Source organism: Sus scrofa, chromosome 6 (assembly GCF_054392235.1).
Source record: "Sus scrofa isolate SSC_HxYL_T2T_F1_AM1 chromosome 6, Sscrofa_HxYL_maternal_Yorkshire_Landrace_v2.0, whole genome shotgun sequence".
In the NCBI taxonomy this organism is placed as follows: domain Eukaryota; kingdom Metazoa; phylum Chordata; class Mammalia; order Artiodactyla; family Suidae; genus Sus; species Sus scrofa.
In genome coordinates, this window is record NC_139388.1 from 145211790 (window position 1) to 145227403 (window position 15614).

The 15614-nt window shown below is 37.7% G+C and overlaps 1 protein-coding gene across 5 annotated transcripts in view; it reads left to right on the forward strand.

Moving 5' to 3' along the window:
- The first annotated feature begins 4474 nt into the window (after window positions 1–4474).
- The window catches only part of NEGR1 (neuronal growth regulator 1), an 865843-nt gene continuing 854703 nt past the window's right edge, over window positions 4475–15614 (forward strand). For all 5 annotated transcript variants that reach the window (XR_014807971.1, XR_014807972.1, XR_014807973.1 and 2 more), the window contains exon 1: window positions 4475–4723. Coding sequence is in view for 2 of the 5 variants with exons in the window: in XM_084964694.1 (XP_084820820.1) it covers window positions 4548–4723 (176 nt within the window). In the remaining 3 variants the exon portion in view is untranslated. The remainder of the gene's footprint in view (window positions 4724–15614) is intronic.

A 15614-nucleotide genomic window follows, 5' to 3' on the forward strand; every position in this document is an offset into this window, starting at 1 on the left:
TTCTGTAGCTATAGAATTGAAATAAAATATTTTTGTTTTAAACACAATCTGCTTTACTGTTTTTTTTGAAAAGCACAAGATGGAACATACATTTTAGAAACGTAATCTGTAATGGACTGGTTCTCAACTTGGGGTAATTTTTGTCATGCCCTACTTAGGTCTGCATAGCATTTAGCAATGTCTGAAGAAATCATCTACTAATGTTAATAGAATCTAGTGAGTATAGGCCTGGGATGTTGCGGGATGCTGCTAAACATTTTCCAATGCACAAGGTAGTCTCCACAACAAAGAATTATCTGGCCCAAAATATTAGAAGTTCACTTTGCTGTGCGCCTGTAACTAACACAATATTATAAACCAACTATACTTCCATTAAAAAAAAAATGACTAGGTTAAGAAACTTTTCTATAAAGAAATATTTTCTCCCCCCAACAAATTTCCCAGGCTTTGTAGTTCTCACACTGACCTGCAAATCATCACTACAGGTGAGTTAAGTTGGTAAAGTGCATCAACCTTAAACTAGCTTAGCTTAATTCAAATAGAGACTCAATTATGACCCAAGCTAGAGAGCTGTTATTCATATGTCCTGTTTAAAAGGGCTTCCTGACTGACTCTTTCAGGAATTATCAAGTGTTCTCATTAGTCCTGATTAGGTCCTAGAAACTGTTTTGCCTAAAAATTTCTCATGCCTACATAGTAACAACATGAAAGATGTATTTAGGTTAACTCACTATCAGAAAACAATTGTGAATTTAGTTTAATTTTACCAAAATAACTATTTATACTGATAATTTTAAAAATCAAGCTTATTAAACTAAGGAAGCAAATGAAGCTTCTTTATAATATTATCCTTCCAATATCCCTGAGGTCAGAGGACATGAAAGACAGGAGTATAATCAAAGTCAGGCTCTACTTTTCTCCTTCCATATCAGTCATCACATTTCTTCAATGAGCTTTGAATACAAAAGTATATAGGATTCAAGAAGAAGTAGTAGCACTAAGTCATTCCAATGTCAATTCCTAAAAACTCTGACCAAGGGACTATTCTAGTACACCCACTCTAAACCTCACAATTTAAAAAGTTCAGACAATGCTATTACCTATTCTTGGTATTAAAAAAAAAAAATCTACTGAGGAACTATGTACTATCTGAGCTGGGAGGTTTTCTCTCTTTTGTTTTTTTGTTTGTTTTTGTTCTGGTTTTCTCTCAGGAGCCAAAACTTTGAGGATTTAGCCTCTGCTTGAAAGAAATCTAGGACCTTAAAAGGAAATACTAGAAACCCTGTAAAATCCTCTCAGATATATGCCCATAGAAAGCTTGAGGAGAAAAGAAAGTAATAAATGCATTAATAATCATTTTCCTTTCTAGTCAGAAGGACAGCAAGAGTACATGCAGTAATAAGGCTGCCCCACTCAGCATTCTTGCTCTCACTTTAAATAACAGTGATGCACATGTAAATAAGCTTTTCGTAGTCCACGCATCTATAAACTAGGTTCAGTTATTGCTTACTTTGGATGGGTATTGTGAGAGATAAGTGCTTTGTGCTTAAAAGAATGGAGGTTGAGATTAAAGAAAACTAGAAATAAAGAAAATAAACTCTTTGCCTTTAAACGTAAGTGGTTCCAGTTTCCTTTCACAAGCCCGAAGCGTTGTTGTACATATTAAAACTGCTGCATAGCTCCATCCCTGGTCACAGAAATCTCCTCTCCTCCCGTCCTCCCCACTGAAGATGTCAGATCGCTGGGAAACAGCAGTTACAAAAGAATGCTTTTCATAGCTTGTACTAGAAAACGCTGGAGCCCTATCCCCGCATAAAATAGCGCTAAACTGAGCTACAATGCCGTAAGCGGTGTCTTCTGCTTCTCTTCAATGGGATCTAGATCGTTTCTAGTGAAAATACTAAATAATACTGAGAAGTTTTGCCCATATACACGACATGTCGATTCTTCTAATGCCCCGTTTGCCCTAGATAATTTTAAGCTTTATCCATCAGTGTTCCACGCGCGATAGAAAAACGCAGTTAACAAGATGACAGTGTTACCTAGGTATTTGGCATCAATATTAGCAAGAGTCTGTCATTTGACAATTATTTCCCTAGCATACCAGTCGGTAAAGAAAATGTTTTCATTCACCCGCAAATGACTAACATTTTATTGATGTTTCAAAATGCAGTTGAATACTACTGCACTCTCAATTTCCGAGCCGGATTTGAGAGTTAAGCTTGAATACTGATAACATCAGTAACTCCTGCTGCAAACGTCTTGGTTAACTGCTGGGCCTTGGGGTGTCACTTCAGCAGGGAGGTGATTCTGGTTAGGGGCTCTTCGATCAGGCTGTCTGGGTGGTCACAGGTGATGGGAACCCTTCCCTTTCCCCATATATCCTCACGCACTGCGATAAAAATCACTCTGAGCACCGCTACTGCCAAGCAAAACGACTCCCTGCCTGCCTCTTAAAGACCTCAGTCTGGGGAGGCAGCCGGATGCTGACCCCTGCAGAGATTATTGCTACTGTGCGTTTTGCCAAAGGACGCTGCTAGCATTATGGAAAACGAGTTAGGGATGTGCTGTACTTATTTCCTCCAAGGGAAGCAGGACTGGGGTCAGGCGAAGAAAATCTTCAAGGGCTGCTTAAGGAGGATAGGGTTAGAAGAAGGGGAGAGGTGAGCATATTATTTATATTATATTAATTGTTTAAATTACTTGTTTCCTTCCCTCACTACCCCGCTCAGCTTCCCACACTCCTCACTGAACAAGATTGACTGGCATAACTGCTATTGACTTTAGCCTCGGTTCTCGCACTGATCCACAAATGGCCCAGAATAACTAAGGGGCCGTGAAACTGGAAAGAAGTACTAGAAGGGAAGAAGTAGCAAAGAGTAGGGGGTGGCTCCATGCCCAGCACCCCACTCTGCCTTGGGCCAGGACAGCGGCTCGCAGTGGTGGTTGGGTGAAAGCTGCTAAGAGGCTGCGGCGTGGGAACAGAAGGTAGCCGCTCTGCGCCGCGGTGGAGAGAGCTTGTCCAACCCGGTTTGAAAAATGTTAAAAAATAAAATGAAATAAACCTGTGACTCCTTAAACCCAATAACTTTGCCCTGCCTAGATTAGAATGCGCTGATAATTCCTCCCGATAGGCTCAAACGGGTTAAACTCTTACATAACAGGACTGCCTGGCTGTTCACAATTAAAACACTTGATTGCAGTTTCCTCCCGACTCCATCCCAGCGCGACCCGCCCAGTCCCTCCCAGCGCGCCTGCGTGCTGCGCGCGCGCGCGCGCGCACACAGACCCTGCGCGCAGGATTCGCGCGCATACTCGGGCGCGCGCTTACTACACACACACAGACACACACACATCCACGCACTTTCCACTTTGACGAAACCTCATATACGCAAAGAATTTAGTGTCAACAATGGGGGGGGGAAGTGAGAGGGGGACCGCCTTCTAGTCCTTTGCGACTGACCCCATACATATGCCAACTGCTCCACCGCAAGGCCTTGCAAGCACTCCCCTCATGTACCCTCAAAAAAGCAGCACACCACCCCCCGCCACTGTCCCTATCTATTTCCGAAAAGAGGAAAAGAGTGAACTAGTTGGCCGCTTGTCAAGTGTAGCGCGGCCGCCCAGGCGACACTGGAAAAAAAATACATAAAATAAAACCTCACAGTCCCTGGCGTCATGATGGCGCCGACCACAACTTGGAGGACTTAAAAGTTACGGTGCCTCAAGAGGTAAAACGCACCTCTACTCTCTTCACCTCAGCTCCGACACGGAGACTTTTCTAGCAAAGCATCACTCTAATGCTTATGACAGGAAGGGAAGCGTTCGGTCTCCAGTGCACCTCTTTTTTCTTCTCAGTTTACATAATTGTGATATACCTCTTCTTGATAGAAATACATATTTTTCGTTTTCTTTCTTTTCTCCCCCCTTCAAACCACCCCCCCCCCGGCCCGCTGCATCCCCAGTCCCCAGGCGGGGTTGCTAAGGAAACGGCCGCTTGGCAACGCGCGCGAGCCCGGGGGCCGCCGGCCGCCGCTGCGCCCCGCGTTGCTTCTGCTGCTGCTGCTGCTGCTGCTGCTGCTGCTGCTGCTGCTACCGCGATTGCAGCCGCCGCCACCACCGCTCGCCCTGCCTCCGCCGCCGCGGCGCCTCCTCCCTCACTCGCCCGCGCGCTCGCCTCCTCGCTAGATAGTGTGCGAGCCGTCCGAGAATTAGACACACTCCGGACTCGGCCAAAAGCAACCGAGAGGAGGTGTAGTGTGGTGCTAGGGGGTGGGAGGGGAGGGAGGGAGGGAAGGCAAAGAGGAGGAGGAGGGGAGGCAAAAAAGAGAGAAACAACACGCAACAACTAGAGGAAGGAAAAAAAAAAGAGAAAGGAAAGAAACCCACCCACCCACACACACACAAAAAAAAAAAAATTCGAAAGAAAAAAAAGAAAAGAAAAAATTTCTGTGGCGCGCCGCCTGGTTCCCGGGAAGACTCGCCAGCACCAGGGGGTGGGGGAGTGCGAGCTGAAAGCTGCTGGAGAGTGAGCAGCCTTAGCAGGGATGGACATGATGCTGTTGGTGCAGGGTGCTTGTTGCTCGAACCAGTGGCTGGCGGCGGTGCTCCTCAGCCTGTGCTGCCTGCTACCCTCCTGCCTCCCGGCTGGACAGAGTGTGGACTTCCCCTGGGCGGCTGTGGACAACATGATGGTCAGAAAAGGGGACACGGCGGTGCTTAGGTAGGAAGAACGGCGTGCTTTTCGTACTTGTCTCAGTCTAATCTTTGTCTGTCTTTCCACCTTTTTTGCCTTCTTTTAAAACCAAGTAATGATGCTGGTAGTGATCACTATGAAAAGACCACATTCCAGGAAATCCAGGTGCTGATTCTGCCTGGAGCCCTGGCCCCTTTACCCTGGGGCAGGTAGCAAGCCGGACTGGTGAAGCTAAAGCACTTTGCCTGATCGCCAAGCAGCCCGGGAATGAGTAAAGTGTGAGGTTTAGGATGGACAGGTGCCACTTGCAAACTCAGTTCACAAGGTCTCTGTTTTACTGTCATGGGGTACTCTTGGAGAGTCTGACAAGTTTATCAGGTTTGTTTCTATTTTACTCTAGCCTAAGCGACTTTTTCAAACTGCTGGCTCCCTGCTCCCATGCGTTTTCCCTCTCATTTGGACAGTTAGATTCAATTTCTCCCTTTTCAGTTTCTTTATACCGCTTATCTCTTTTCATCGCTTTTCTATTTTTCTTTCTTTTTCTATTTTCTCCACATATTTTCTTTTTTATCGCAACCGCTCTGATCTCTAACCTCTTTTTTAACCCCCTCCCCTCCACTCATTACCTGTCTCCATTCCTCGTTTTTCTTCTTCATTAATATCCCTGTTCTGTGATCTTTTCTCTCTCTTTGACTCACATTTCCCGTCTCTTTCCCCATATCCTGCCACACACTTATGTTCCCCTCTAACCCCTTCCAGTACCATTTTTTCACCCTCACAAATCTCTTTTTCTTAACCACACTCCCTCACATTCTCTGTTTCACATTCTCACACACGCTGGCACTTCCATGCTCTAACAACCACTTTCACATTCAGATCCTCTTTTACTGTCTAAAAGGTACACACTCCACTGCTCCCAACGCTGTCACTCACACATGTGTATATACGGTCTCTCCCTTTCCTCTCTCTGTTTTTATTTATGAAGGCATCCTTCCCTCTTTCCTCCCTTTTTCCATCTTAAGTTTTGCTTCATTTTCTCACTCCCCCCTCTTGCTTTCTTTTTCCCAAGCTTGAGCATGGAAATGTTTTGTCATTAGTGAACATCCTACCCTAATTGTATTCCTAAACAACACTACAGATAAGCTTCTGGGAACATTTCTGTCTATGAAAATATAAATCGATGATCAGCAGTGCTTAGATCTAAACAAGGCTAAACACCCTATTCCTTCATTTCCCATTGCCCTCCCTTCTTCCTGTGATACTCCCACCTGACATATACATCAAATCTCCCTGAAAGATCTTCTTTCTCTCCACTGGATGGTAGTTGGCTTGTAAGTGCAGATTGCACAAAATCAGTATATGTGGCCTGTCTAAGGTGAAAGAGAGTGGGGTATGTTTTATTTGAATCATGCAATATATTTTAAATTTAATGATCTGGGATCTGGGTGTGGTAAGTGATTTGCACCTTCTGAAACATGCTTATGAGTCCAACTTGCTGTGGAATACTATTATAGTTTCTAATATACACTAATAACATGCTTTTATAATAAATGTTATCTCTGCTTTAAACACACAAAGTGCCACTGGATGTATACAAAACTACTAGAAAATTTGTTATAACTTAGTAAAATAGCTTTTCATTGTCGGTAAAAGCAATGAACTTTTGGTCACACAGAGAATATAAATTAAACCCTTATTTATGTTCTTTATGTTAAGTTTGTTTCGGAAGTTTAAGCAACAGTGTTAAGGATGAAGCACTATCTTTAGAGGCTGCAAATCTATCGCTGCAACTGCAATCTACATGTTTGTAGCAGCATGTTGATTATTTGTAATGAGTATTAGCATTTTCAATCTAAAGAATTTGATAGACTGCTTGTCTTCTGATGGTATGTCATAGGCATTTTGTCTCTAATGAACAATCTAGCAAATGCTATGGCTAATGAAAATAGCTGAACCCATGTTCTGCCTCTAGGAGGCCTATGTTTAGTTCACTCTTTGCTTCTAGTAGTGAAGCTTCTTTAACTAGTGACAACAGTATCTTTCCAGTGTTGTTGGTTTGGTGCAGTCCTTGTTTACTTGTGTGCACTGTACCTCATCCATTTGTATGCTGTATCCTGAGTTTTGTAATATTGTAGTTTAGGGAACTTTTGTCTTTTAAACTTTTTAAAGAGATTAGAATCTCTGTCTCTTCTGAATGATGATTTTAACCAATTACAATTTTTTTTTAACTAAACAGAATCGCTCTCTTTTTTTTTTTTTGTCAGAGGAAGAAAATCTTATCTGTATTACTTAGTACCCAAAATAATTTGCTTATAGTAATTCTAGAATTCTCCAGAGAGTATCTCATTTTTATCTTTTTACATTGTCCATAGGTTTTAAATACTTTTAACATATATATCTACAATAAATTCTCTCTCTGTTAAAAAATTAGGATGTTTTAATTATTTTTCTTGACTCTCCTTCTGCAACTGGTATTTGTTCTGTTCATAGACCAGTACAGAAGAGCTTAAGGATGAATTGAGTGTAAGTCAGGTGTCATATTTCATCAAAAATAATGTCAGAGAGTTATATTTTACGTTTTTACTTTGGCTACCCGGAGTTGTATTTGATATGATTCTCTAATTCATTAGAAAACAAAGCAAACAAAACAAAATCTTCTCTCATATGCACCCTCACATCAAAATACAAAAACCTAAAGCTCAGGAGAACACTTTACTTAATTATATATAATTTATTAAGCTTTACACATTATACACATTATACTCTATTTTTTCACTGTAACGCATTCCTCAAAGTGTCTCTAATAAAAAGCAAATAGTGGCATAACAGTTATCAAATAACTTAAAGTGCTAAAGGCCTGAAAGTGCAAACATGTCAGTCAGTGACTCTGTTGCTTGTGGTTACATTAATGAAATAGAAGTTTAAAGGTCAAATGATACATTTATATTTCCTAAATGCCAGAAGGTCTGTTTTAGAGAAAAGAATCAAGAAAAGCAAAACTTCCCTTATGTGGTGTTACCATTAAAAAAAAAAAAAAAAAAAAAAAAAAAAAAAAAAAGGAATTCATTCTGTGATCCACTAACTGTATCTATCATTTTGTAAATCAGCTACTCTGTTGGCTTATAATGAAGTTCCATTTAATAATTTCAGCATTCTTATCATTTTAACTTTGCCTTTAAGGTTGGTGAAAGAATATATTAAATGTCAGAATGTCCCCTACTGCTAATAATGATATTCACTGATAAATCTCTGAAGGATTCACCTGAGTTATTTGGATATTCTTGATAATGTATTTAATGATGCATCTGTTCAATATAGTAACATTTGATACCTCCCTTACTTAAACCTGAAATAAATGTGTGGGTGTCTAGAATACATTGTAATTTGCTACAAATTAATGTTTTTTAGTAATTTATGAGGTACAGGATATGATTGCCACCACATTTAATACTTGTTACTATTTTATGCTTAACAGAATTTGTTAATCTCTATATGGAGAAATTAACTTTTTCTCCAGTCTTCAAATTGCATTTTATAGTACATGGAGTACCTGAGTTAATGTTTCATGAGGTGACATAGCAAAGAATGGGATAAGCTAGAACCACATTGATCATTCTTCAAGATCCAGTGTTTCTAGACCTAGAAAATCAAAGGAACATAACTCTACTCTGGGTTGATACATACATTTTTGTTGCTTTTTGTTGTTGTTGTTTTGTAGTTTTGTTGCTACTTTAATGTGAATCTCATACTTTATTCTTCCCTGATTAGCAAATATAGTTATGTTAACGTGTCCAAAATGTTTAATGTTCTTTGGAAAAAATATAAGGAAAAACCTCATTATATCCTCCCACTTTGTAAAAAGTCATGTCATTTATAAGCTAATTCTTTCAATATGTTTCTCTTTCAACTATTCTATGAATTTGTACATTTTAAACAGCCTTCCTGATATGACTTCAAAATATCCTATTCTCTGCTTGTCATGCTTTAATCAAAGGAAATAAGAGAGATTCTTTTCTTAAATTTGGTATGTTCTTTGACAAAGTTGAATGCAACTTTGTTATTTTAATGCAATAGATATGAATGGAAGTTATATGAAATCCTAATAATGACATTTTAATAAGTAGGAAGACTTTTGTTTCAAACATGGAACATAGAACGCATTTACACAGAAGATATTTCCATTGGAAGTCACAAAACTTTTACAAATAGATTTATAAATGGATATGACGAGTATTTATCATTTAGCTTATTTGTCCCATACATTTGACTTTTGATTAGACTATGTTAATTAGTTTTGGTTTGAAACAAATGCTATTAGATATAAGAAAATAAATGATTTATGTATGAAAATGCAGAATTACCAGTAGCAATAGAAACCAATTATGCTGTACTTTTGGAATGTAATTGAAGAGTCTCTCCAATGAGTCTCTTCACACTCATCCATTGAGTTCTTCCAACACACAGACACATCACATATTCCAAATATGTTGTTCAACTATATAGGCATTTTCAATTTAGAACATTAAGGCTTTAATTTAAAACCTATATGCTTATGAAATAGTGTCATTGTACAAATCTTTTTAAAATTCTGAGTTTCTTTTCCTTCTTAAAAAAAAAAGGAGTAATAGTTATACTAAGTTAATTTGGAAAAATGTACTCCAGAATGTGGAATAAAATTATACATTGTTACCTCCAACGATTTGCAAAACTGTTCTATTAGCATGACATATTGCTTAGTACATTAATATACAGTCATTCATTATATTAAAGGATAATATAGTATTTTTAAATTTTCTAGATAAATTTTTATCCAATCTTTTTAGTTCAAAAGAGCTGATGAGCCCATGTAGTTATATAAATCTTTGAACACAAGCATGTTAATGACCTATTAAATCTATTAATTTAATAAGATTTTAAATAGATCATATTCACAATTAAATAGCTCCATGAAATAATTTTGTAATACCTGACTTTTGAAAAGTTTGGAGAAATATTCATATCCTATATGTGAAGGTTCTGAGCCTGACTGACCAGATCCAACCTTCATCCTTCTGCTATGCTATTGGTGATGAATTCTGAAGGTAATCCCTAGGCAACATTTCCTAGTTGTCCATGTCAGCTGTCTTCAGGCTATGGTTATCCAAGGGAAGATAGTTTGAGGGAAAGGGAGGACCCCATGAGAGCGAGGCCCATGTGTTTCTCTGCTCCTTCATTGCTTTGGGCAATGTGCAGCAGTGTCTCCATCTCCCACTGGAACGGCTTTGCTCCATTTTCCGCTTGATAACTGGCTCTTTGGCTTCCGTATACTGCCTCACATATTTATTCTTCCATCCTGAGAGTAGCAGTGGCTTCCTGCTGTTTTAGCTCTGGGGTTGTTTTACCATGACCTGTTCTTCTTAACTTTTCCACCCCCTTTGCAATTAATTTCCTCTGTTTTAAACATTGAGGATGGTTTAATTTTCCTGGTAGAACACTGATTGATGCATAGTGAGAAGTAATAGTTTCAATGATATTCAATACATTTGATTGAAATACTACTTTGCTCTTGGTAAATGTTATTTCATAGCACTGCTTATAATAGTTGTTTGAGGAGACAGGCATAGAATTTAAACCATCACAGCACTGAGAAAGATGGTTATTTGGGTATTGTCCACACCGAGATGATGGAGAGCACAGTAAAGCAGTTGTATAAATATTTAATTTAGTATATGACTGAATAATTAATTTCAGTAGAAAATATGAAGATACTAAGGGTGGGATAATTAAGACATTGATGAATATAAATTGGCAAGATTCAATAATACTGTATCTTTGTTTTTTTTGACAGAGCAAAAGAGAAACAGGGCTAGACTCTGTTTGTGGCTATGTGATCAAAATGCTGAACTAATTCCTACAGTGTGGACTATTGAAATCAATAGGAATTAAAGGCCTTCCTTTTATGTAGCTTAATACCTGAAGAGCAAATCAAAGTTTTTAGTTTCTTATGAAGTATATGACCATAGTAGTGTACATGACCACATTACATTAGAAATTAGTCTCTCAAGCCGTTTGAATATTTTGATTAGAAATCTGATCAGAGAGTTCCCACTGTGGTGCAGTGGGTTAAGAACCTGACTGCAGCGGCTTGCCTCATGTTACTATGGAGGTACGGGTTATATCCCTGGCCTTGGTGGGTTAAAGGATCTGGCATTGTTGCAGCTGTGGCTTATATTCAGTCCCTGGCTTGAGAACTTCCATATGCTGCAGGTGTCGCCATTAAAAAAAAAAGTCCACATTTCTACCATATTCTGTTTGAAATATCATACACTAAGATATTATAGATGTCACACCACTAAAATGTAAGAGCTAAGGGAAGCTTTATTGTAGGTATTGTATGTTTTTACTCTCCCACTTAACTGAATATTAGATGATATGGTGACTTTCCCCTTGCCTTCTTCAAAATACTTTCTGAAAGATACTATGTAGGTGTCTAGTCACCATAAAGTCCTTTGGGTACATTTCTCCACACTTTTTCAGGAAATATGTTAATTTAAAACCATTATTAATGACTGTCTCTCAAGAATGCTTGAGAGAGGATTCCTGATTTGGGAAGGAAGCTGGACTTCATAGATTTCTGCCATTCCATTTCTCTCAAAGCTTTGCTTATTCATTTTAGATTGTATGCACACTTTCTATATGTAAGAAAAACTAAAAATTATTGCTGTGTTTTTCCCTATGAGCATCATATTATCTGCCTTTTGGCTTTTATAGAGGAAATTTTAAATTGGATCACATACTTTTTGTCAGGTATTTTATGTATTTCACATTCACTAGTGGAAACAAACTTCTGCACTACTAGAGAATAAAGTCTAGGATTTTTCTGAATCTAATCACTATCAAATTGGATTTTAATTAGTCTACCATATCTAAAAATGTGACATAATTTATAAGATATTGAAGAAATTTAGTAATAGTGAGAATTTTTTGATGTTTTGTTGAAGTAGTTTCTGGGTTTTTTTTTTTACTGTATTAATTCTGATTGGCAAAAAAAACCTGGATTTGCAAGCTCTATGACCATTGTCATCTGTTTCTAGGGCCTTAATGTAGAAGCTTGCATATATCAGGCCAGTATCCACTATGTTTTAAATTAATGAATTTTTTTGAAGATTAAGCAAAGGATTAAATGTATATGTTCTTTAGTTTATTGTTTCAAATTTTAATAATGGTGATGTCTTTAATACTGCGATAGATCTGTGTGCTTATAGTGATTAAGTTCTTTTTATTGAATTCATACATCAACAGTCCTGCCTTAAGTAACTCCTGAAGAAGTCCTAGTGGGTTGAGACACACCACACACACATTGGAATCATTCAGTGTCTTTAAATTGCTGGACACAGTCTACTATTGGGTCTTGAAAAAAATGTACTGGATACTAAAGGTAATTTTTTAGTAAAATATGCTAAAATATGGTAAAAGCATTATGCATAATAAAGCTAAGTATCATTTGATTAAACTTTTATTTTGTGTGTTTGTGTGTGTGTACTGTGCCAAGATTTATATGTATTTTTTACTGTGGGTTTCAGCAGAAAAATTTTGGAATGCAATTACATAGGTTGTAAGATTTTAAGATGTACTTATAATTTCGAGAAGATCTAAGATTTTAAATTGTATAGGAAGGCTTTTGCTCTTTGCAATTACAGTCAGCAGATAATAGGAACAGTTCAAAATAGCAAAATGTCTGTTGTAACCTTCTAACATTTTTTTTTTCTGTTTCTACCTCAACTCATGGAGTCTCCTTTTCTCCTAAAGTTTCAATTAAGTAAAATCAATAAAGATACAGAAGTGGAGAGAAGTGGCTATTTGCTTTGAATAACTCTCAATTGTGAAAAGTAGATCATAACTTTTGTATCATTCTGATTATCTTCCAGAGGTAGGTCCACAGTACTTTATAAACCACAGTGTATTGATACTAGCTGATAGAATTTTAATGTGGTCGTATGACTTTGATTTATAATTTTGAGGAGGTTATCTATTAGCATAGTCGTTTCTAAGCCATATCAAGTTCTGAATCCTGACAGAGGACCTTCGATGCTTTTAAGCATCCAGCTGGCACGGAATTTGGTCTTTTAATCACTTTCTCTAGGAAAAAGGAAATATAGGAAAGGAGGAATTTGGCAGTGTTGCCAGAATTAAGTGTTGTTCTTTTGAACAGAAGCCAATGCATTATATTTTCTGGATAGCTGGTAATTTGTTCAATTTAAGGAAAATGTTTATAACCCTTTTTGGTCCAGAACTAAACTGTTCTTTAATGAATTTTACCAAGTTATTTGGACACAAGTCCAATGCCTATGCTCATGTAGGGCTTATTTAAAACTATGGCTACTGCCATAAAATGTTGAAAGATTGTGGATGATTTAAGGGCAGTAGGAAAAACTGTTATGTTCTCTTCAGAAACCCCTTTCCTCTCGTGCTACTAAATTAAATTTAGTTATTATAATGATTTGAGATATTATGAACATAATATGTATTATAGTGTATATAATATATAAATAATACTATCCTGAAGGCAGGACAGTATTATTTGGCATTCTCTCTAGTAATGTCACATGTTATTGAACATTAAATGAATAAGTAAAAGGGTTCATAAAGTTTTCCTAATATTATAGATATTTCTTACAGGAGATCATATTTAGATATACTGGAATTGTAAGTAACCTAGTTTCAGATTAATGTCTTGGTAATTGATCAGTTAAATAGAAAATGGCATCTCTACTCCTTGACATATGGCCGACATATTATTAGTGCTCAAAATCTGAATGTTGAGTGAAGGGATTGAAGAAGAGGGGGAGGGAAGGAGAGAGAGGGAGAAAGGGAGAGAAGAAAGTATGTTATGATATGTGAGTGACTTCTAATCAAACTACCTAAAACTTTGGATTGCTGGGATACATAAGGTTAAGCCCACATTGTTCTACATGGAATCATTACAATAAAAATGAACACATTTTATTTCATGTAATTCATTTACAAATTGGAATAATCCTAAATCTACATCCCTCTCTTAATGAAGTGATGTACATTGTACAAGTTGAAGTTCTGAAAAACTATTTTACACTCAAGTATATGTCTTCTTTCTAAGTTACTAGTCCATTTATGTTTATTTCATTTTTAAAGACAGTAAGGTTTTACCTTGGCCTGCAGTGAGATTGGGGGCTAATTTGGGAAATATGTTCACAAAAAAGAAATTATATATAAATGTTTAAGTCACTTCTTACCTGTCTTCTTGAGCATATGTCATCGATCATTTTTTTGCTCAAACATTGTTAGTATGAAATAATAGAAATAAAAAAGTTATTTTTTGCTTATGCGCAGAGTTTATCTCATGTTGGAATTGTTTAGTTGCAGTGAAATCTGTCTTGCTTTGATGTGTCCAGAATGGGAGTGATGAAAGTTTGAATACTTCTCTACTTACTGGCAACATGACCTTAAACAAATGTCTTGTTTTCACTTAGTACCTCTCTAGCAGAACAACATAGATTATATATAAAATGCTAACACATTATCCACCGAACAATAAGCACTAAATTTAAATAAGTTAATAATTTTATTCTCCTTTTCTTCTTGATCTGAAATTTGTTGGTGCTGCTTACTGATATGGGTATATTTTTCCCCATTTAAATCATTGTATCAATTATTTATGAATCCACTGGGTAATATCATTGAACACATATTTTTTGTGATTTTGTTAAAATAACAGTTTAGTAAAATTCTGTAATGTCAGATGGTGAGCTAAGCCTTGGTTCAACAAAAGACTGCAAGGAAGACTGAAATAGAGGTTTATTTCTCAGAGGTCCTGGAAGAAGTATATGGCACACCTGCAGGGGTCACACAGGGAGGTCAAGGCAGGATGACTGCAAAATGAGTAGTAGGACCTGGGGCACATGGCCTTACTAGGGTTCGTGGGTGGAGTGCTTTTGGGTTCCCTGGCTAAGGGCGAATTGGTCAGTGGGGTTTTATCTAAGGAATGCCAAGGGGAAGACACACTGGGGAGGCAGGGTCGAATGTTGTTTATACGGGCTGTTGAGGAAGTGATGTCAGGAACTTAATGGTTGCTGCTAAGTGTTCCCACTGTTTTCTAGGACATGTGCTGGTGGGAGGGGCTAGTATCAGCTCAAGGTCCCTTTGCTCAGTGAGTGCCTTGGTCACACAAAGTGGATGGCCAGGTGCAATAGCATGGAGTAGTTTAGCTAAATCTTAACATTTTATATTTTTAAGATTCTTTTCAATGGAGGTACTTGTATTTGTTGCTGTTGAGCCCAGTAAGCAAGTAAGAGAACTCCAAATGTGGAAGTAGAAAAGCACCAAAAGATGTTTTAGTGGATAGGGTGCAGACCTAGAGCACTCAAGAGCAGTGAAACCTCAAACTTTATGCTCAGCAAACTGATGGTGATTTGATTCACTTATCAGAAGTAAGAGATCACTGTAATTGGGTGTTCACATGAAACATCAAGGACAGAAGAAGAAATGAAAAGAGACAGAAGAGAAGAAATAAGAGGGATTAGAAAGTACAATGAGATGGCAGTGGAAGAGTTTGAGGGTGAAGATTAACATTTGTGACAGAGTTTAGAATGGAAGAGGTGATAACTGGTGACAACATTGAAATTGTCCATGAGAGGGCTAGAATTAAAAAAAAAAAGCTGTGTATTCTGGATATGGAAGAAAATAATTATTCAGGAGTAGATATGCCCTTATAATTTTTTAGGGCATCTATATGTTATGCTGAGACAGTATACTGTTTAGAAGCAGTATTTATGGGCAAGAACTTTATGTCTGTTTTGTCATTTTATCTGTAGACAGTTTGTTCAGTAGAAGTTCAGAAAATATGAATGCTTGCTCTAATTCTGCACATTTTCCAAATACACAGCAGAATGATTTAAGTTCA